The sequence below is a fragment of the Bombina bombina genome, chromosome 1 (genome assembly GCF_027579735.1).
Source record: "Bombina bombina isolate aBomBom1 chromosome 1, aBomBom1.pri, whole genome shotgun sequence".
Lineage (NCBI taxonomy): Eukaryota > Metazoa > Chordata > Amphibia > Anura > Bombinatoridae > Bombina > Bombina bombina.
The window spans coordinates 143,316,571-143,340,232 of NC_069499.1; the positions used below are offsets into that span (position 1 = coordinate 143,316,571).

The 23,662-nt window shown below is 39.9% G+C and overlaps 1 protein-coding gene across 2 annotated transcripts in view; it reads right to left on the reverse strand.

Annotated features, from left to right (window-relative positions):
- Positions 1 to 23,662, reverse strand: part of KLHDC1 (kelch domain containing 1) — a 542,525-nt gene that overhangs the window by 423,075 nt on the left and 95,788 nt on the right. Inside the window, exons 4-6 of one of the 2 annotated variants that reach the window (XM_053697655.1) lie at positions 12,104 to 12,180; positions 11,321 to 11,378; positions 11,066 to 11,221 (exon numbers count right to left, since the gene is read on the reverse strand). The exons of the other annotated variant lie outside the window; for it this stretch is intronic. Coding sequence (XP_053553630.1) covers positions 11,066 to 11,134 — 69 coding nt within the window. The 5' untranslated portion in view covers positions 11,135 to 11,221; positions 11,321 to 11,378; positions 12,104 to 12,180. The remainder of the gene's footprint in view (positions 1 to 11,065; positions 11,222 to 11,320; positions 11,379 to 12,103; positions 12,181 to 23,662) is intronic. 2 annotated transcript variants of the gene reach the window in all.

The window sequence follows — 23,662 nt, forward strand, 5'->3', positions numbered from 1 at the left end:
GAAAGCCAAACCAGTACTGAAACGAGAATCAGTAGAGGAAATGGTAAATATAAGAGTATATCGTCGATCTGAAAAGGGAGGTAAGAGATGAATCTCTACGACCGATAACAGAGAACCTTATGAAATAGACCCCGTAGAAGGAGATCACTGCATTCAATAGGCAATACTCTCCTCACATCCCTCTGACATTCACTGCACGCTGAGAGGAAAACCGGGCTCCAACTTGCTGCGGAGCGCATATCAACGTAGAATCTAGCACAAACTTACTTCACCACCTCCCTTGGAGGCAAAGTTTGTAAAACTGATTTGTGGGTGTGGTGAGGGGTGTATTTATAGGCATTTTAAGGTTTGGGAAACTTTGCCCCTCCTGGTAGGAATGTATATCCCATACGTCACTAGCTCATGGACTCTTGTTAATTACATGAAAGAAATGTTATTACAAGGAGTAAAGTATTAGCATTTGAGAGGATTTCTGAGTGTGCACTAAACCACTATGCACAGTGTGACACAGACTTGGCACTTTGTTTGTACAGTGTGTACCTGAGTCAGACGGCTGATCACTTTCATTTGCAGAGGAGGTAGAAATTACTTAGCAAATGTTTTTTATTTCTTTGTGCAATTTCGGATTGTAACTTCAGTGTGGTAGTAGTTGTATGGTGGGGCCAAGGGTCCATAAAAACACATTTTTTTTAGCAGCAGTGTATTTATGATTATTTGACAATTCTGTAGAAATTGTATATTTAAAACCATGCAGAAATGTTTCCTCCTCAATACACAAATGATAGGTGCCCTTTTGTTACATACCAACAAGCCTAAATCCTGCATTTAACCAGATCTAATGGTATGAGTACCACAGCTTATGGTTGCACCAAGACCATATAGAGTACAGCATTTACAAAATCCATAAGTACAGCTGACAGATGGGAACATTTGTACACTATATTTGAAGTGGTGCTCTTGGTTGGGAAAATGGAGAAAATATCAAACAAACATATGTCAACCTTTTAAAAGTACTTTTCTTCATCTAGCCATCTACCCAGATCATTAATGTACTATTTTGAATTCACATAATTATTTTTGTTTACACGTTTACAAATATGATTCTTTAAAAAGTGATCTCTTAATTTCCGCATTTTTTTTATCATGCATGTCACACACTGTTGATTTAGGGGATGCAAGGTGCATAAATGTTTCCTCCTGTGAGTGTTCCTGTGGGTGTCTGTGTTTATGTCTTTGTGCTTTGGTTTATGTCTCTATGAGTGTGTATGTATTTTTTTCTGTGGGTCTCTCTGTTAGGGTGGGTGTGTATGTCTTTGTGCATTTTCTGTGGATGTCTGTGAGGGTGTGTGCATATGTCTTTGAGCTTTTTCTATGGGTGTCTCTGCGAGGGTGTGTGCATGTTTGTCTTTGTGTATTTTCTCTGGATGCCTCTGTGAGGGTGGGTGTGTATGTCTGTGTTTTCTGTGGATGTCTCTGTGAGGGTGTGTATGTATGTCTGTGTTTTCTGTGGATGTCTCTGTGAGGGTGTGTATGTATGTCTGTGTTTTCAGTGGGTGTCTCTGTGAGGGTGTGTGTATGTCTTTGTGTGTTTTCAGTGGATGTCTCAGTGAGGGTGTGTGTATGTATGTCTTTCTGTGTTTTATGTGGTTGTCTCTCTGTGTGTGTATGTCTTTGTGCGTTTTCTGAGGCTGTCTCTGTCAGTGTTTCCTTGGGTGTATGTGCAAGTTTGAGTTTGTGTGTGTGTGTCCATTGTCTGTTCCTTTTTAGGACATTTTGACCTTACTACTGATTATTCACATCTTTCTACAGACTTTGAAACCTTTACGGAAGTCACCAATCCACCATTTAACCTTTAAATATTGTTTAGGCAGTTCAGGGCCCTTCCTTTCAGCCACTGCATGCTGTTGTCATCATTTAGTTGGCATCTTCCTTTACAAAAAGATAATCAGAACTCCATATTTTGTTTTCTAAATCTCCTTTTTTTTTTTTACAAAACTGTAGTCTACCTCATTACTTGTCAGGTAAATGTAAACAAGTGCTGAGTGTCTGTGTCTGAGTGCGTTTATGTGTTCCTTTACGTGTCTGCTAGAGTGTCTATATGTGAATCCTTACGTGTGAGTGTGTGTGTGTTTCAGTGTATGAGTGTGTTTGTATGTTACTACCTTTACAACATTTCCAAGTTTAAATAGACACTTTAGAAAAAAGTGCATATACGTTTTAGTCACTTGGTCAAAAATTGTACATGTCAAAGGGGGGGGGGCTGATCAATGGTTAAAGGGACAGTATACACTCATTTTCATATAACTGCATGTAACACACACTACTATAAAGAATAAGATGCACAGATATTGATATAAAAATCCAGTATAAAACTGTTTAAAAACTTACTTAGAAGTTCTAAGTTTAGCTCTGTTGAAAAGGTGGCTGGAAAGCCCACTGCAAGTGGGAAATAAGACACTCCCCCCCTCCCCCTTCTTTTGCATATGAAAAGACCCTTTATACAAACAGGAGCAAGCTGGAGTAGGTATACGTCAGTATTCACATAAAACTTTGGGGCTTGGTTAGGAGTCTGAAAATCAGAGCAATGTTACTTAAAAATAAGCAAAACTATAAATTTTTTTAAAAAACAACTTTATGGGCTTTATAAATAGACCATCTACAAAACATTTATGCAAAGAAAAAATGAGTGTATAATGTCCCTTTAAGTCAGGGGCCCCAACATTTCTAGTGGCGGCCCTGCACAAAGTGTAAGTGTAACAAAACTCTCATATTATGCAGTGAAATATTGCACTGGGCTTGTCTCTGCTTCACATACATAAATGAGAGTTCCGCCATTTTTCTCTTTAGAAAATTCAGTGAGTTCAGCCTTTGTGAAGTCTGAACTAGAATTTCTCTCCAAGCTGGAGAATCTTTGAATATCAGTGCCTTAGTATTGGGCTTTGGTTTACAAACAGATATTTGCTACTCCTGAGCTTACCTAGATAAACCTTTCAGAAAAGGATAACACGAGAAGGAAGCAAATAAATAATAGAAGTTAATTGAAAAGTTGTTTGAAATTGTACACTCTGGAATTTATCATGGTGCAGACAGACATGATCCGCTATATTGAATCATGTCTGCCGCACATTGACAAATGCCAACAGCATACGATGTCAGCATTTATCATTGCACCAGCAGTTCTTGTGAATACCGCCCCCTGCAGATTTGTGGCCAATTGGCTGCTAGCAAGGTGTGTTGGATAACATATAATGTGTTTCATTCTCTTGGTATAATTTGTTGAAGGAGCAGCAATGCACTACTGGTTTCAAACTGAACACATGGGTGAGGCAATGAAAATCGGTATATATATATATGCGGCCACCAATCAGCAGCTAGAACCTAGGTTCTTTGATGCTCCTGAGCTTTCCTAGATAAACCTTTCAGCACAGGATAACAAGAGAAGGAAGCAAAGTAAATAATAGAAGTCAATTGGAAAGTTGTTTAAAATTGTATTCTCTGTCTAAATCATGAAAGAAAATGTTTGGGTTTCATGTCCCTTTAAGACAATCATTAGACCGCTGCTTCTTACACTCCTGACACCTCAGAGGTGGCGAAGAGAAATCACCCTGAACTTGCTCACTCTGGGTAATTGACAGATCCTTCTCTCGTGCGACTGGCCATGCGAGAAAAGGGGCGGGCATTACAAACTCATCAAAGTGTGTAATGATGCATATAGGCCAGCTGACAAACAGATCTGCTGCCCGTATGTAGCGAAGGCATGCAAGTTGAGAAGCTTTTCCGCACGCCGCTTAAAAAATTGGGCCCATTGTTTAAACAAGGCTTTGGGGTACAGTATAATCCAGACTTTTTCATTCATATTTTTTTTTAAATAAAATTATCACAAATGACGTAAGTCACAATCTTCCTGGGTCTTTGTTTTTGTTTTTTGTGTGTTTTAAACTGCAATTAATGTCTATATTTATTTAAAACATCAAATATTACCTTTCTGATTACTGTAGTATACTATTTTGCTGAGGGTACTAAGTATACAAATGTATTAAAAATTATATACAACTACCTTTGCATGTATAAGCTGTATCATGACATGTAAATATTGCCTAAATGACAGAAGATATTGTTGTTTACACTTTATTCCATTCCCTCTCCAAACTGTCCCATTTTAGAGATGGAAATATTCCAAAATACAAACCTTTTCTGGTCCCTAGCTTGGATAAAGGGATTTCTACCTTTTATATAATTGTAAAAATACATCTACATATTATTCTAAGGCTAACTTTTGCTTTGAATATATCAATGTCTGGCATGTATTTACTGTTTAACATCCGTTTAAAGAATACAGCATCTTGCTTTGTTGCCCAAGCTTCCTTACACCAGTGCAATCCCACAACTGATCAGTAAAGGGGCTTTGACCTGCTTTGATTCTGACATGGGCCGGTTCACCCCTCCTTAGATCAACATGGTGGCTCTGAGCTTCCTCAGAGTCACCACATTGATACCAAACTTAGTGCAGACACCTGATAAACATAGCCTAGAACCCCTGTACTCAAGTAAACTTAGTGCAGACACATGATCAACATAGCACAGGGTAGTCCAGAACCAACTGACTCAAGTAAACTTAGTGCAGACACTTGATCAACATAGCACAGGGTAGCGCAGAACCAATAGACTCAAGTAAACTTAGTGCAGACACCTGATCAACAATAGCACAGGGTAGTCCAGAACCAACTGACTCAAGTAAACTTAGTGCAGACACCTGATCAACATAGCACAGGGTAGCCCAGAACCAATGGACTCAAGTAAACTTAGTGCAGACACCTGATCAACATAGCACAGGGTAGCCCAGAACCAATGGACTCAAGTAAACTTAGTGCAGACACCTGATAAACATAGCCCAGAACCCCTGTACTCAAGTAAACTTAGTGCAGACACCTGATCAACATAGTACTGGGTAGTCCAGAACCAACTGACTCAAGCAAACTTAGTGCAGACACCTGATTGACATAGCACAGGGTAGCCACACAGAACCCCTGGACTCAAGTAATTCTCCAGCCTCAGACTCCCAAGTACTTTGGATTACAGGCACGAGTCACTGTGCCCCCAGCAAGATGAAGCAGTTGTTCACACTCATTAGAAGCTACTTAGCATGCAATGACCCTGATAGATCATAGTGACATACTTTGTATTGGAAAAACAACATCTACTGACAGACTTGTAAACAACAGCACAAGTTAATTACTGACTCCATAGATTGGTCATGATATTGTTCCAATCTCCAGTTTGTAAAAAAAAATCATGTTTGCAAAATGTAAAAAAATGCTAACACTGATTTCATTTTCTTTATATATACCTTTGACAAACCTGCTTGGCTGACATGATAAGCATTACAGTGTCCATGTATTGAAAGTGCTCATAATTGTATGAAAATCTCTTTGAAATCTCTTCTTTGAAAAAAAAGTACCCACCTCGCAATATTATGTGGGCTTTCTTTATCTTACGTTACAATCAGCCAGTTCATATGCTCATGATTTTACTTATGGCATTAGTGCGGTAACAAGGAATAGCTTTATTATGTTTTGGGTTTAAAATTTGAGGACTTTGCCTTACTTTTATATAAAGCTATTGTATAAGGCTAGCAACTAATATTCACTTCCATCCCATAATAATTTTTTTGCGGACAGTGCTGTATAAAAAATGATTCCCCATGGCCAGCCATTTCCCCTGCACCTCGGCTACATCTGAAGCTCTGCCCCCCCCCCACCCCCTGCAGCTACTCCCACCTTTAAAATCCTCATGAATATTGGTGTTCTATTTCTAAAGCAGAGTGTTTTGAGAAAACAGCAAACCCGTGAAAGTAGCAAACCCACGTCACAGGATCAGCTGCTTCACAGAGTTTGACTGTAATGCACATGCACACCAGCATCACAACAATCCTGGCCGCATACGTCACTGCTTCAAGTTCTATGCTTAGAAAATTCCTGGACCATCTATTTTGAACTTTCTCTATACCGCACCTCGCTTTGCATTTGCATTAAAACCTGCCATTATATATAAACTCCAGATTTACCGAAAGAGGAATCCTCTTACCAGTGACTACTTCCAGCGGTATTAAAAAAGATAGAGTTCCTGCTCACAGACACAACTTCTAAACCATCTTTTCTAGAATAATTATAGCCGTAAAAAGAGATAATGTTTCATCACCTGTCTTATCAATGTATTATTGTTTTTTAATACATTTATAAGACAGGTGCCAGTGCATCTGCATATGATGAAAAATTATCTCTTTATACGGCTATAATAAGCGGGGTGTGGTATAGAGGAAGTATAGAACTTAAAGCAGTGATGTATGCAGCCAGGAATGTCATGACGCTGGCACACGTCCGCACTTTGGTCAAACTATAGCTGTGTTAGGCAAGCGCTCCAAGCGAACTGGGACTCGCTTGGAGCGTTTTCTGAATACTTGCCAGTGAGACGCTGGGCGTTCTCTGAGTGCTCTGATGACGTAAGTCCCAGTGCTTCCAGCGTGCTTGAAAAGCTGGTACTTTTCAGAGCAAGCTCAGACACTTGACAACATGGCAGCCTCCACGAGTAACACGTGTATATATACATACAGTATATTTATACAAGGAGTGCAGAATTATTAGGCAAGTTGTATTTTTGAGGATTAATTTTATTATTGAACAACAACCATGTTCTCAATTAACACAAAAAACTCATTAATATCAAAGCTGAATAGTTTTGGAAGTAGTTTTTAGTTTGTTTTTAGTTATAGCTATTTTAGGGGGATATCTGTGTGTGCAGGTGACTATTACTGTGCATAATTATTAGGCAACTTAACAAAAAAAAATATATACCCATTTCAATTATTTATTTTTACCAGTGAAACCAATATAACATCTCAACATTCACAAATATACATTTCTGACATTCAAAAACAAAACAAAAACAAATCAGTGACCAATATAGCCACCTTTCTTTGCAAGGACACTCAAAAGCCTGCCATCCATGGATTCTGTCAGTGTTTTGATCTGTTCACCATCAACATTGCGTGCAGCAGCAACCACAGCCTCCCAGACACTGTTCAGAGAGGTGTACTGTTTTCCCTCCTTGTAAATCTCACATTTGATGATGGACCACAGGTTCTCAATGGGGTTCAGATCAGGTGAACAAGGAGGCCATGTCATTAGATTTTCTTCTTTTATACCCTTTCTTGCCAGCCACGCTGTGGAGTACTTGGACGCGTGTGATGGAGCATTGTCCTGCATGAAAATCATGTTTTTCTTGAAGGATGCAGACTTCTTCCTGTACCACTGCTTGAAGAAGGTGTCTTCCAGAAACTGGCAGTAGGACTGGGAGTTGAGCTTGACTCCATCCTCAACCCGAAAAGGCCCCACAAGCTCATCTTTGATGATACCAGCCCAAACCAGTACTCCACCTCCACCTTGCTGGCGTCTGAGTCGGACTGGAGCTCTCTGCCCTTTACCAATCCAGCCACGGGCCCATCCATCTGGCCCATCAAGACTCACTCTCATTTCATCAGTCCATAAAACCTTAGAAAAATCAGTCTTGAGATATTTCTTGGCCCAGTCTTGATGTTTCAGCTTGTGTGTCTTGTTCAGTGGTGTTCGTCTTTCAGCCTTTCTTACCTTGGCCATGTCTCTGAGTATTGCACACCTTGTGCTTTTGGGCACTCCAGTGATGTTGCAGCTCTGAAATATGGCCAAACTGGTGGCAAGTGGCATCTTGGCAGCTGCACACTTGACTTTTCTCAGTTCATGGGCAGTTATTTTGCGCCTTGGTTTTTCCACACGCTTCTTGCGACCCTGTTGACTATTTTGAATGAAACGCTTGATTGTTCGATGATCACGCTTCAGAAGCTTTGCAATTTTAAGAGTGCTGCATCCCTCTGCAAGATATCTCACTATTTTTGACTTTTCTGAGCCTGTCAAGTCCTTCTTTTGACCCATTTTGCCAAAGGAAAGGAAGTTGCCTAATAATTATGCACACCTGATATAGGGTGTTGAAGTCATTAGACCACACCCCTTCTCATTACAGAGATGCACATCACCTAATATGCTTAATTGGTAGTAGGCTTTCGAGCCTATACAGCTTGGAGTAAGACAACATGCATAAAGAGGATGATGTGGTCAAAATACTCATTTGCCTAATAATTCTGCACTCCCTGTATACACACGTGTTGCTCGTGGAGGCTGCCATGTTTACAATAATGTAAAAGTTAAAGGGACTGTAAACATTCTATCATTTTTGCTTTATTTAAAGGGACACTGAACCCAAATTTTTTTCTTTCGTGATTCGGATAGAGCATGCAATTTTAAGCAACTTTCTAATTTACTCCTAGGGGCATATTTATCAAGCTCCGATTGGAGCTTGATGCCCCGTGTTTCTGGCGAGTCTTCAGACTCGCCAGAAACAGCAGTTATGAAGCAGCGGTCACAAAGACTGCTGCTCCATAACGCTGTCCGCCTGCTCTGACCAGGCGGACAGACATCTCCGGAAATCAACCCGATCGAATACGATCGGGTTGATTGACACCCCCTGCTGGCAGCCTGTTGGCTGCGAGTCTGCAGGGGGCGGCGTTGCACCAGCAGCTCTTGTGAGCTGCTGGTGCAATGCTGAATACGGCAAGCGTATTGCTCGCCATATTCAGCGAGGTCTGTCGGACCTGATCTGCACTGTCGGATCAGGTCCGACAGACCTTGATAAATAGAGCCCCTATTATCTTCGTTCTCTTGCTATCTTTATTTGAAAAATAAGGCATCTAAGCTTTTTTTTGGTTCAGAACACTGGACACCATTTTTTTATTGGTGGATGAATGTATCCACCAATCAGCAAGGACAACCCAGGTTGTTCACCAAAAATGGGCCGGCATCTAAACTTACATTCTTGCATTTCAAATAAACATACCAAGAGAATAAAGACAATTTGATAATAGGAGTAAATTAGAAAGTTGCTTAAAATGTCATGCTCTATTTGAATCATGAAAGAAAATATTTGGGTTCAGTGTCCCTTTAATAGTTCACCCATCAAACATATATTACATTTTATTTTGCACAGCTGATGCGCTTTCAAATGGTTTTATTAAAACATTCTTTTTAATTACCATCTCAGTACTCCCCTGCCCACCCACAATGCCAAAGCTTTTTTTTTTTATTTTGAACGCTGGCTCCCGCTGGATGTTTATACTCGAACAATCAGTGATTCACAATTAAAAAAGCATTGCGATTAACTGTTTATATTTCATCCGTTTCTTATTTTTGTGCATGAGCAGGTTTAAGGGGAACAAGCACTGTAAAAATCAATGACGACATACGTTCGCTCGCCAGTTGGCTAAGGAAGCTATGATTCTCAAAGAGGAAAAAAAGCTCTGGGATTGTGGGCAGCCAGGGAGCGCTGAGATGGCAAGTAAGAATGTTTTAATAAAACGTTTCCAAAGTGCATCTGCCCTGAAATTAAACATGTAATATAGTTTTGAAGGCTGAACAATTAATGAATGAAAAAATCATTAATTCAGGAAGGTTTACTGTCCCTTTAATGTATACATTATTTATTAGCACGATTTTTGAAAGTACTATTAAATTTACAACACTTATTTATATATATTTATATAAATAAGTGTTGTAAATTTAATAATACTTTTACAAGTAAGGAAGCTAATAATAAACTTTTTTCATGCACAAAGGGATCTGCTGCATGATAATGAATTACACATACATAATTCATATGTGAGACGTTTCTATTTGCATGCAATATTTCTAATACTTAAAAGGTATTAGAAATATTGTATGCAATTAGAAGCGTCTCTGTACTATGCAGAGCCCTTTGCGCATGCCTACTACTCTGTCAATGCGTGGTGACGTGAGACGTTGTGATGGGAGCGTTTTGTCAGAGCTCCCTAACTGGTGACGTACCCACAGCGCCACGTCATCACCCCTGCATATGTGCCAGCGCTGGGAGTAAGCGCTGCCCGAATGCGGCCTTTGTGAAACATGCTGATGTGGTTTGCTAATTTCACAAGTTTGCCGTTTTACCAGAACACAGGATCTCTGAGCACGTGCATGATAAATAGCCCCCTCCCCCACAGCTTCTTCTGCCTCCTCCTATGTAGCTTTTCACACGCTCCCTTCAATATTTTTTAATACATAACGATTGATTTTGAGCTCTGTACATGAAGAAACAGGTTGTAATATTCATTAAATGAAGATTAATAAAAATAATTTATAATAAAAATTCACAATTTGTTTACATTATTTAGAGAGAACATGCAATTGTATACAACCTTCCAATTTACTTCTATTATCACATTTGTTTCATTCTCTGTATATCCTTTATTGAAACAAGTACACTACTGGGAGCTAGCTGAGCACATTTGTTGAGTCAATGACAAAGACATATACTGTATGTGCAGCCTCCGATTAGCATAAACAAGAAACGTGTGTTTCATAACCTATTATATACAAACACTGAGTAGTAAATATGCAAATGTCACTAAGATTTCAGCTCTATCTATGAATATGTAGGTGACATTTAAATGAGTGGCCGCAGGCGAATCAATCTCACAGTCATAATAGTGCAGTTTATTGTGGGTTTTTTTTAATCAGCTCTTCAAGGTTTAAACTTATTTCTATTATTTTTTTCTAACACAACAGTCCTGCCTTTCCGAATAGTCCATCGTCACTTTTTTTTTCAATCCACGCATTCTTTCTGGCCAGGAGAAACAGAATCTGATAGGAAGCATATTGCCATTACATTTTGTGTCCCTTATCCAGCAATTCAAGGGTTAAACTGAATTCTATCCGTTTTTCCATGGCTGACATTTTGATTTATGAGCCAGGAGAAGTGCTTGTAGTTATTTAATTTAATTTTTTTTAAAGGGGACGTGATCCTTTTTTCCTCGTGATCAGGATAGAACATGCAAATTTAAACAACTTTAAAGGGACAGTCAACCCAAATTTTCAAATAGCTAATTCCTATAAAGTTGCTAACGATTTTTATTTTGCACTATAGCCTAATTTAGTAGCCTAAATCATTTCTAAGCATTACTACTTACTTGTTTCTCTTGTGGCTGTTTAAAATGCCTGCCTGCCCCACCCCCCCCATATTTCGTCATCAGGAGCATCAGGATCTTCAGTGTCCAGCTCTAACTCGGCTGATGATAATTGATGATATCGTTCCGAGCATATCTTCGTTCATTAATTTCTTTGCGCTGCAAAAAAATTGAAAGGACATAAAAATTTCAAATCATTTTATGTAAGGGAAACATGACATGTACTATAATTATAGGTAATTGTATCTAACTACTAACCATACGTTGAATGTCTTTAGAATCCTTATCCAAAACCGATGTCTTTCTTGTAGACATTCTGAAATAGAAAACCATAGACAACTAAGAATATTATGCTGCAATAAATTAATTGTGATAAGATGTTCCAATAATGTACTAAATACTCCAATTTTTAATGAATTTGTCATCGTCATGCAAAAAAGTCACAAAAGATGTAGACAAACATTTAAAGACAAAGTTAGACTTTTTAAAATCACATATACATTGTACATAATAAAATGAATATTACTCACCTTTCTTGACTGCGAGAACATAAAGAAACATCATTAATATTGTGTATATGCGTGTGTCACTATATAAAATAAAAACGTGTACAAAAAGTAGGCGTGTTCTTCTCACAGGACAAGATTTGTAACAAACAAAGGAAAACGTTATGCAAAAATGTGTTTGCAAATTTGTAGATAGAGAGAGACAAACTCAAAATACTATTGCAATAAACAGAAAGGTTAGTTACAAAACTTGGCCAAATGGATAACAACTATGTCATTTGAACATCATGTATATGAAGTAAACATCAAAAGAGATGAGAAACCTAAAAATAGTTGGCCAAATGATGGGAAGCCCAAGTACCACGTCAAGCCCCCTCTTTGTACTTGGGTCATATCATAAATCTAAATTCCAAAAATATTGATATAGTACATATATTGTTCTGCTTGTATAGACCATTCAGAAACGGATTCATGATGTTGAACTACATACCCAGCGTTGTGCATCAGAGATATTGTTACAATAAACATTACTTACGTCAAATATGCGTCTGCTCAACAATTGTTCAGGTTTTGTAGGTGCAAGAATTGCAAGACTACACATCGTTTCCAACACTATGCAAAATAATAAAAAAAAGAGGTTATTAGCCTTGAGTGTAGGCGAGAGACAGAGTGTGCTTGGGAGAGATTGCTCAATGTAGCAGGGTTAGCCTTGAGTGTAGGCGAGAGACAGTGTGCATGGAAGAGATTGCTGAATGTAGCAGGGTTAGGTGAAAGAAGACAGTGTGTGCATGGGAGAGAGAAGAGGTGAGATTGCTGAATGTAGCAGGGTTATCCTTGCGTGTAGACGAGAGACAGAGTGTGCTTTGGAGAGATTGCTGAATGTAGCAGGTGTTAGCCTTGAGTGTAGGTGAGAGACAGTGTGCATAGGAGAGATTGCTCTGAATGTAGCAGGGTTAGGCGAGAGACAGTGTGTGCATGGGTGAGAGAAGAGGTGAGATTGCTGAATGTAGCAGGGTTAGCCTTGAGTGTAGGCGAGAGACAATGTGCATGGGAGAGATTGCTGAATGTAGCAGGGTTAGGCGAGAGACAGTGTGTGCATGGGAGAGAGATGTGAGATTGCTGAATGTAGCAGGGTTAGCCTTGAGTGTAGGCGAGAGACAGAGTGTGCTTGGGAGAGATTGCTGAATGTAGCAGGGTTAGCCTTGAGTGTAGGCGAAAGACAGTGTGCATGGGAGAGATTGCTGAATGTAGCAGGGTTAGGCGAGAGACAGTGTGTGCATGGGAGAGAGAAGAGGTGAGATTGCTGAATGTAGCAGGGTTTGCCTTGAGTGTAGGCGAGAGAGTGGGTGCTTGATACATAGATTGATTTCACATTCATGCACGTAGCTTCACATTCATACACGTAGCGTGGTTAGCCTTCACTGTGGGAGAGAGAGATATAGAGAAAGAGATACATAAAAAAATGGGTAGAGAAGGTGTGACAGACCCTTCTGTCAGGACTGAAGGAGTTAATTGTGTTTAGCTAAGAATCTAATTTCTAAAGACAGGTTTTCTGGCCTCAGCTATTGTGTGCTATAATTACATTTAAGTAATAAACAGGCCATTGTTTAATCACCCTCAGAGAGCAGACGCTAGGTGATAAGACAAGCCAAATGTGTTTAAGTTGTTATCTGCCTAAGTAAAGTATTTAAGTAATGTAATTCTACTGTTTCATAAAAGGGCGTCTTCCCCTTTTTATCTAAATGTACAAGAGTCTTTCAACCCCCCCATCTGGGGTCAAACCTGTATAAATACTAGGCATCTAGCCTTTAATAAATGACATTCTGTTTTAAACCTGAAACTGGCTGGGTTGTGAATTGCTGATTCCCTATGCAGGACATTGTTCATCTGGTATTAACCCTTGGTACACTGTTGGTACCGTAACAATTGGTGGCAAGCGACGGAATGAACCTTATCGCCCAGAAGAGCAACTACACAAGCCAGTAACCTCAGGAAGAGGGGGATTATTACAATACTGACTAAGATGGAAAGAGTACCAGGGACAGAAGGAACCAATGGGCCCAGCATATCAGACAGAACCCCTGAAGAAGCAAGCTTTGATCGGGCGGTTAAAATAAGACTGGCATATTATGGCCCCAACCCATCTGCGGAAATTATCGACCGGGTCATAGCAGCTGTGGAAGCCAACCTACTTCGCCAAAGCAGCGCTGCAGCAGCCCAAGTGGAAAAGAGAAAAGTAAATTTTGCAGCTTTTAAAAACTTCCTGGAAACAGAAGGAGAGATTGGTGGGTACCTTGCGGATTTTGAGAGGCAATGTGCACTACACAAGGTACCCGCAGAGGACTGGGTCACGATATTATCCGGAAAATTATCCGGCCGGGCCAGTGAGGCTTTTCGGGCCATTCCAGATGAGGAGGTTGGGGATTATAATACTGTGAAAGAGGCTCTGCTCTCCAGGTATGCGGTTACACCGGAGGCATACCGGAGGCGGTTCAGAGACACTGTTAAATTAGCTGGTGATTCCTACGTTGAGTGGGCATGTAAGGTGCACCGCACAGCAGCTCACTGGATAGCGGGGTGCCAAGCCATATCTGGGGAAGAGGTGCTGCAGCTATTCCTGTTGGAACATTTCTTTGACAAGTTATCAGCAGGAGTTAGAGAGTGGGTTCGGGACCGTAAACCCTCCACCCTGCATGAAGCTGCTCGCCTGGCAGATGAGTATATGGATGCCCGCAAACTGGACACTGCTACCACTAAGCCCCCTGCTAGAGTGGAGTACAGACCCCCAGTCACCCCAGCAGCTGCCAGTTACCAACCCCCGGTGCACCGCTATACCACACGGCCTCCGGCCACGAACTACCCTCAGAGAGCACGGTTCAATTCACGGGGCTACTCACAACCTATTTGGTGCTTTGGATGTAAGCAACTAGGGCACAAAAGACCAGAGTGTCCCCTAAATGCAGCAAACCAAGCACAGTCCTGGAGAAGACCCGCCGGCGGAATCCCACGTAACTCTCAGCCTGCGGCCCGCTACGTAGAGGCGCAAGAATGCTGGAGCATCCTACATGAGGCAGACCTTGTGCAAGCTGCCCACCGGAATAACCGGCAACTGGTTAAAGTGAATGGGAAGAAGGTCAGTGGTCTACGGGATACTGGTGCTACCATGACCTTGCTTCAAAAGAACTTGGTGTCTGAGAAACAGTACACTGGAGACACTGTGGCTGTGAGGGTAGCAGGGGGCGATGTGTTCAGCCTACCTGTTGCCAGGGTACATTTGGATTGGGGAGTGGGCGCTAGACCTGTGAATGTGGGGGTCAAGAAGGACTTACCTGCTGATGTTCTTCTTGGAAATGACTTGGCCCCCCTTGTTTCTGCCTACGCTCCTATGGGTCCCGCTGATGTTAACTCTGTGACTACCCATGCCCAGATCCGTGCAGCAGAGACTGACCCCCCTGCTGCTAAGCCCCAGGACGCTGAGCTCAGTAAATCGCTATCCGCTATTGATACGTGGAAGTCCCGTTACAATGCGCTGATGAAGGAGAAGAGGAGCGCAGAGGAAAAAGCACGTTTAGAACGTGAATCTCTGCTAAACAAGCTGCACCGACAGACTGCAGAAAACACCAGCTTGAGAGTGGGACATGAAACATTAAAGACAAACTTAGCGACACTTGAGGAGAAGCTGACGCTGGCTCATAGTGAGGTGCAGCAACTCAAGGGCACCCTATGTCAGTATGAAGGGATTGTGGATACCTATAAAGAGCAGGTACAGAAAACTCGTAAAGAAGCTGATGGGATTTTGAAGGACTGTTTAGCCCTAGTCTGGGCACTGAGGAAGTTGAACCCTTCTTTGTATGGACAGGAATTCTCTCTCATAACGGGAATACAGATGGATTGTCCTAGCAAACTGACATGCCTACCACCTCCTAGTCCGGTCATCCCCAGGTTGACCCGCCAAAGGGTCAAGCCGGGTCTGCCGGAGTGTTCCACAAGGGGGGAGATATGTGACAGACCCTTCTGTCAGGACTGAAGGAGTTAATTGTGTTTAGCTAAGAATCTAATTTCTAAAGACAGGTTTTCTGGCCTCAGCTATTGTGTGCTATAATTACATTTAAGTAATAAACAGGCCATTGTTTAATCACCCTCAGAGAGCAGACGCTAGGTGATAAGACAAGCCAAATGTGTTTAAGTTGTTATCTGCCTAAGTAAAGTATTTAAGTAATGTAATTCTACTGTTTCATAAAAGGGCGTCTTCCCCTTTTTATCTAAATGTACAAGAGTCTTTCAACCCCCCCATCTGGGGTCAAACCTGTATAAATACTAGGCATCTAGCCTTTAATAAATGACATTCTGTTTTAAACCTGAAACTGGCTGGGTTGTGAATTGCTGATTCCCTATGCAGGACATTGTTCATCTGGTATTAACCCTTGGTACACTGTTGGTACCGTAACAGAAGGGTTAAAAATAGAGAGCTATATTACATTAGTGTAGAAAGCATTAGATCTTCATTGTTAGCAGACATCCCAACTCTCCCTGAAGTTCAGGGAGTCTCCCTAATTGTAATAGCAGCTCCCTGATGCCAGCAAATGGAATGCAATCTCCCTGAAACTCCAAGTACCATGATCCAATGTGACCGAAATCCGGAAAAGTGTTTCTTTAAGGAATGCCTTTAGTTGCTGGGACGTTATAGAACCCTCAAAGCTTGCATCACTAACCAAAAAGCCCTCACTGATTTTAATAACATAAAAACACAAATATTACCTTATTTACTGCATGTAATAAAACTTTGTATTCTAAAATATTTAAGCCTTTAACAAGCGTACGATCACTGGAAAAAAGGTTTGTTGTATGTGGTTGTGCAATAACGCTACTTTTTTTTAAATGTGATTTTAGTGGGAAGCTATTTTAATGATAAGTCTCTATCTTATTTAGGGTTTTAAGGTGTCCAATATATAACTGGGAGGGGGGGAGGGGTGGCGGCACAGTAGCGGGTGAAGCCACCTCCCTGAAATGAGTTTTTGCAGGCTAGGATGTCTGTGTTAGTAATGTAATATCTATTCAAACTTGAATGTAATGTTAGTACATTTTCCAAAAGTGTCCTGACTGAATTATATGAAACAAAGAAATCGTCTGATAACTGTGTAGAATGGGTTGATTATAAAAGACAAAGGAATGTTTTTGACACAATTACACCCCAGACACAGTTAGGAGACATGTATTTCTTCCATGGACACATTTTCCAGACTTGACACATTTTCCAGACTTGTTTATACAAGCCATCTATTAAAGGGACAGTCTAGTATAAATTAAACTTTCATTTTTCAGATAGGACTTTTCATTTTAATCAACTTTACAATTTACTTTTATCATCAAATTTACTTTTTTCTCTTGGTATTCTTATATATATATTGTGTGTGTTTATGTGTTGGTATGTGTGTGTATATGTATGTATCTATATGTGTGTGTGTGTATATGTGTTAGTATATGGTTAGTATATGGGCCGGCTCCTAAGCTTTACCTTCCTGCTTTTACCCCTTATTTATGATTCTCTCCTGTTTTACCCCTTATTTATGATTCACTTCTGTCTTACACCTTCTTTATGATTCTCTCTGTATTACACCTTATTAGTTATTCTCTCCTGTATTATCCCTTATTTATGATTCCCTTCTGTATTACCCCTTCTGATTCTCTCCTGTATTACCCCTTCTGATTCTCTCCTGTATTACCCCTTCTGATTCTCTCTGTATTACACTTTATTACTATAGTTATTCTCTCCTGTATTATCCCTTATTTATGATTCCCTTCTGTATTACCCCTTCTGATTCTCTCCTGTATTACCCCTTCTGATTCTCTCCTGTATTACCCCTTCTGATTCTCTCCTGTATTACCCCTTCTGATTCTCTCCTGTATTACCCCTTCTGATTCTCTCCTGTATTACCCCTTCTGATTCTCTCCTGTATTACCCCTTCTGATTCTCTCCTGTATTACCCCTTCTGATTCTCTCCTGTATCACCCCTTCTGATTCTCTCCTGTATTACCCCTTCTGATTCTATCTTGTATTACTCCTGATTATCCCTCTCTTGCATTATCTCCTATTTATTATTATGTGACTCCTGCATTATCCCCTCTTAATAATTCTTCTTTGGCCCTTTTTATCTGCGTCTCCCCAGTTGGATTCCCACTCTCTGACCCTGAAGCACATATTGCCCTCTCAGCTAGCGTAAACCAGATGAATGCTTCTATTATTTGAATGGATTTTATCTTAGGGCTGCTGTTAATAATTTACCATTGGGCAACTTTATTTTACTGCCTACTTCAATAATCTTAATTATGTAAATATTATCAGGTTGCTTTACAGCTAAAATCTGTGTTAGTTTAAGGGGAACGATGATGCTGTAATCATTTTCCAAAAATAACCCAAAAAATATTCTGTATTGAAATACATAAAAAAAACACACCATGGCCAAAATAGCATTAATTACAATGCTGCCTAAGGAAAGTTCAGGAAGGCGCTGGGCTGTTTCAGTTCTGGGGCATTGTGCATGAGCATATAACCAGCAGTACTAGATCAACACAGGATACCTATTTGTGGGTTTAACCTTCTGTATAAGCTATAACTCATTAGAGCATTAGCTCTGTCACCCATGTCTCTTTTACCCTCAAAACTACCAGAGAACAGATTACAGTTTTGACAACAACCTATTAGCCGTTATACATTCATGCAGCAATAGAGGGTATATATTTATGAGCTCAGGTTTTTACATATTTTGTTTAGTACACGCGTGCAGATTATTTATAACCTGTTGTTTAGTACAGGACAGGAGGGTTTTTAGGTTTGTTTTTCATGTGTTCCTTTAGCGATAAGCAGCGATGTTTGGCCATGCACTAATTTTTTGAGAGCTAACAGAAATGAGATATTCCATAAATAATTTCAAGGTCCTTGTATTGTATGTTCAATTGTTACAATGAAAAGGACAACTCCTCTGCAGAACCACAGAATCACACACAATAGAACTGCTTTCCAACAGCTAGTGCACTCGTTCCTTACGCATAAAATCCAACAGAATGGGACACCAGGATTGCACAGAACACATCATTACAATTACTTACCAGGTAAAAGAGATGAAAAGAAACAAACGAAACTGCAGCCGGAGACTTCACAGACTGCACACTGGTAAACGGTACGCCTGAAATATCAGACGTCTAGGAACATGAGAAGGGATTTAGAGATCCCTTTTAAAACCTTCCCCCTACATCGTTAGCGGCGCAATGCGCATGCGCAAAACACGGGAGCATGAAAGACGAGAATTAGCCGAGTTAGAGCTGGACACCGAAGATCCTGACGCTCCTGATGACGAAATATGGGAGGGGGCAGGCGGGCATTTTAAACAGCCACAAGAGAAACAAATAAGTAGTAATGCTTAGAAACGATTTAGGCTACAGGTATACCTCACTTTACAGCGCTTCGCTAATACAGCTCTTTGTGGAGCTGAAGTTCACCCTTCAAGGATTTTGCTGTAATCATTGTGAGATTGCGAGAAATGTGACTGGCACTATTTTGTTTACAGCATTACATTGCAATCTGTGTCTCAGTGCTATAGTCTGGCAAATTTTAGTACAGTAATTGTTACTATTTTACAGGTACAGTATTTATTGAATACTAATTGAATACTGTGCTCGTGTTTAACTAAACGTAGCACTATTGCATCCGCAGTTTTCACTTTACAGCGGGGCTCCAGTCCCGACTCCCTAACCCGCTGTATGAGTTGGGTATACCTGTACTAAATTAGACTATAGTGCAAAATAAAAATCGTTAGCAACTTTATAGGAATTGGCTATTTTAAAATTTGGGTTGACTGTCCCTTTAATGTTTACTTCTATTACAAAAATGCAATTGATTTTCTTGCTACCCTTTGTGAAAAGACCAGCATTGTACGACTGGAATTTAGCTAAACACACTGTTTAGTCAATGACATAAGTTATATATGTGCATCCAACAATTATTAGTTACCTTCTATCAATGCAATGCTGCTCTTTACCTAGGTATGCTTTTTAACAATACATACTGGGTTTTTTTCTCTCTCACTGCACTCTTCCTGGCCAAGGGAAATGGAATATGATAGGAATCTTATTTCTGTAAAATGTGTTTTCCCCAGCTCACTGATGGTTCAATTGACTTACAATTAAAAGGCATAAATTGCTACACATATTTATCCTTGAATTGAAGAAATATATAATTTAAATGTATGTTTGGTTGTATATTAGCAACCGTGATTAGCAACTTTGATATATATATATGTTTTAATGTAAACATATATATTAAGTAGTTTTATATGTGTGTATATATGTTTGGGAATACATACACACATAAATTCAATAATTTATGAACATACAATAAAAAAATGTTTTTCAATATTTTGCAGCTTTGTTCTTTTAACACCTGAAGTTTTCGTAACATTGAGCCTTTTGAACTAGTTTGTGCCATTTTTAAAATTAATTCTTATGAAACTTTTAATATGAGCTGTACTGTACTGTACATATATATATTATATATTTTTATATATATTTATTAGTTTTTATACTCGCACAACTGTTAACTACAGCCATATTCTAAAGCAAAATTTTGATTGCACCTGGTATTCACATTTACTTTAAATTTGTAATACATAGTTATTTATTTGTGTGCAAAAAGGTGTGTAAATATGAGAATGCGAGCGTGTTAACAATTACATTCCACTGTTAATTTAGTGTCTCATTCAACACATTGTTTTAGGAACAGTCTTTGGTTTTAAAAGTTAGCAGATTATATGAGAGGTAAAAACAGATAGAAGATGTAATTTATGTGCCAGTAGATGTGTTTGTTATTGATTTATTTTTCTTTGTAACTGACAGGATAATCATTATTTTATATATACTATGCTGAGTAATATTTTAAATGATAAATAAATATAAAAAAATATAAAAAATGAATATTAAAATGTAATATGACAATTCATACAATACAGGTATACCCCGCTCATGCAGCGGGTTAGGGACCGGAGCCCCGCTGTAAAGTGAAAACCGCCTTAAAGTGAAACAAGGCGGTTTTAGCTTTTTTTTCCCACTTGCCAGTGTGTTTAAAAACATGTTTGCACTAACATGTATTAGGGGTGCAATAGTGCTACGTTTAGTTTAACACTAGTTCAGCACAGTATTCAATTAGTATTCAATAAATACTGTGCATGTAAAATAGTGACAATTACTGTAGTAAAATTTGCCAGACTATAACACTGAGACACAGATTGCACTGTAATGCTGTAAACAGAGTGAACTGCGCATAACAAAATGGTGCCAGTCACTTTTTTTCTCAATCTCACGAAGATTACAGCACTGTTTCAAAATCCTTGGAGGTTGAACTTCAGCTCCACAAAGCGCTGTATTAGTGAAACGCTGTAAAGTGAGGTATACCTGTATATGATAAGCAAAGAGATGCCACATGTTTAAAAAACAGACAATTGTAAGATACTGTTGGTGATATACTCACCCTGGACTGAATAATTTCTTCAGACCAAGACAGGTTAAAAAGAGTTTGTTTATTGATTACACACTGTAATGATGTGTATGCTTTATGTTATAGTTTAAGTTCAATAGTTATGCTTAGTTCACTCTGTGCACTACAAACAGTTAACATTTTAGTCATGTGATTGGAGGGGGCGGGCAGTTATTGTTAAGATGGATGCTGCTGAATAAAGTCTGTATTCCTGTTCTCTCTCCTTGCTGTTTGCTAATACATTATAAAGATCATCACATGGTACCAGAAGTAGGGTGAAAAGTGACATGGCAGCAAACAGCAGCACAAAGAACATTCCTTCTCTGGATTTAGAGTCAGGGAACATTTCTGACAATTGGTCAAAATGGAGGGAGCTGATTGAACTTGTGTTTGCAGGCCCAGATGCAGACAGATGGACTGATCAACAGAAGGCAGCACACTTTTTGATATGTGTGGGACAAAAGGGACGTGATGTATGCAGAGCCTGGCAGGCAAGTGGGGATATCACTGCAGATGACAAAAAAAAAACAGAGGTATTGTTTGCAAAGTTTGAAGCATACTGCAATCCAAGGAAAAACATCACAGTGCAGAGGAAAATGTTTTATGAGAGGAATCAGTGTGGAGGTGAATCTGTGGATGAATGGGTGACACAGCTGCGCTTGCTTGCCAAAGACTGTGCTTTTTATGATGCAGGTGATATGATAAAAGACCGTATTCTGATGGGCAGTAAGTTTAAAGAAGTTCAGGAAAAGCTGCTGCAGGAAGAAGATTTAAATCTTGAGAAAGCCATCAGGATTGCTAGAGCATATGAAATGTCAAGAAAGGACATGCAGGTACTGGAAGGAACACAACACCAGATCAGTGCTATAGAAAATCAAAGCAGCAGATACTGGCAAGAAAGAGGACACAAGGGGATAAAAGGCAAGTGGGACACTGGGACAAGTAACACACAAGCAACCTGTGGCTACTGTGGAAACATGCACAACAAAAATGCTGCCTGTCCTGCAAGGTGGCAGATATGTAATAAATGCAAGAAAAGAGGACATTTTGCCAGGGTGTGTAAACTGTTTTCACATATTGCAAGGACACAAACACAGGCTGTACACGCCATAGAGGACAATGATGACAATGCAGGGTTAGACTCAGATTGCACCCCAATATATCTTGCAGCAGTACAGAAATCACACAAGTCTGCAGATGAAGCAAATGTAACCCTACAGATAGGGGCTCACAAAACTCCAGTCACATTCAAAATAGATACAGGGGCACAAGTAAACTGTGTGCCAAGCCACACATACCTGGAACTCCTTAGAAATGAATTCCCCTTAGAGACTCAAGACCTACCAAAACTGTTGGGATATGGTGGTGAAAAGCTGAAAGTGATGGGTCGCTGCCATGCAAAATGTTTTTACAAGGGATCTGAAAAGGTCTTACAATTGTTTGTGATAGAAACAAAAGCCCCAGCAGTATTAGGTCTAAAAACAAGTAAAGATATTGGACTTGTAAAGATCATTATGGCTGTGGATGGTGGGTGCAGCGAACTGTCAAAGGACAACATTAAGCATGAGTACAGTGATCTATTCAAAGGCCTAGGGTGCCTCCCGGGGATTAGCCGCATACGTATAAAAGAGGGTGCACAGCCTGTCATTCATGCCCCAAGGAAAATACCTCTATCCCTTGAGGCTAAAGTCAAACAAGAACTAACTAGGATGGAGAAGTTGGGGGTAGTAAAAAAGGTCACAGAACCATCAGAATGGGTCAGTTCTATGGTTGTGGTAGAGAAGAAAAACACAGGCGCAATTCGTATTTGCATTGACCCACGTGATTTGAACAAAGTAATAATGAGAGAACACTACAAACTCCCCACCATAGATGATATAGCTCACAAGCTAGTAGGAGCAACAGTGTTTAGTGTACTAGATGCACAATCTGGTTACTGGCAATTGCGTCTTGATGAACCCAGCAGTCACCTGACCACTTTCAACTCCCCCTTTGGACGATGGCGTTTCACAAGGGTACCTTTCGGCATTGCTTCTGCTCAGGAGATATTTCAAAAGAAATCACATGAGTTGATTGCTGGTCTACATGGTGTTGAAGTAATAATTGATGATTTGCTGGTTTATGGAAAGGATCGTACAGAACATGACAAAAACCTTATTGCCTTACTCAAGCGGTGTCGGGAGAAAAATCTTAAACTCAATCCAAACAAAATGCAAATTGGGGTAGAAGAGGTTACATATTTTGGACACCTTCTAACCAAAGAGGGTTTAAAGCCTGATCCAAAGAAGATAACAGCAGTTATTAGCATGAAGGCCCCATCCTCCAGGAAGGAACTAGAGACATCATTAGGCATTTTTAATTATCTATCCAAGTTTTCTCAGGGCCTCGCTCAGCTGACAGCCCCACTACGTGCATTGCTACAAAGGGATGCTATTTGGTCTTGGGACGCAAACATGGAAAAGACATTTGAGAAAGTAAAAAAACTGATCACTAAACATCCAGGGCCAATACTGAAATATTTTGACGTAAACTGCAACACTGTGCTTCAAGTGGATGCATCCCAGTTTG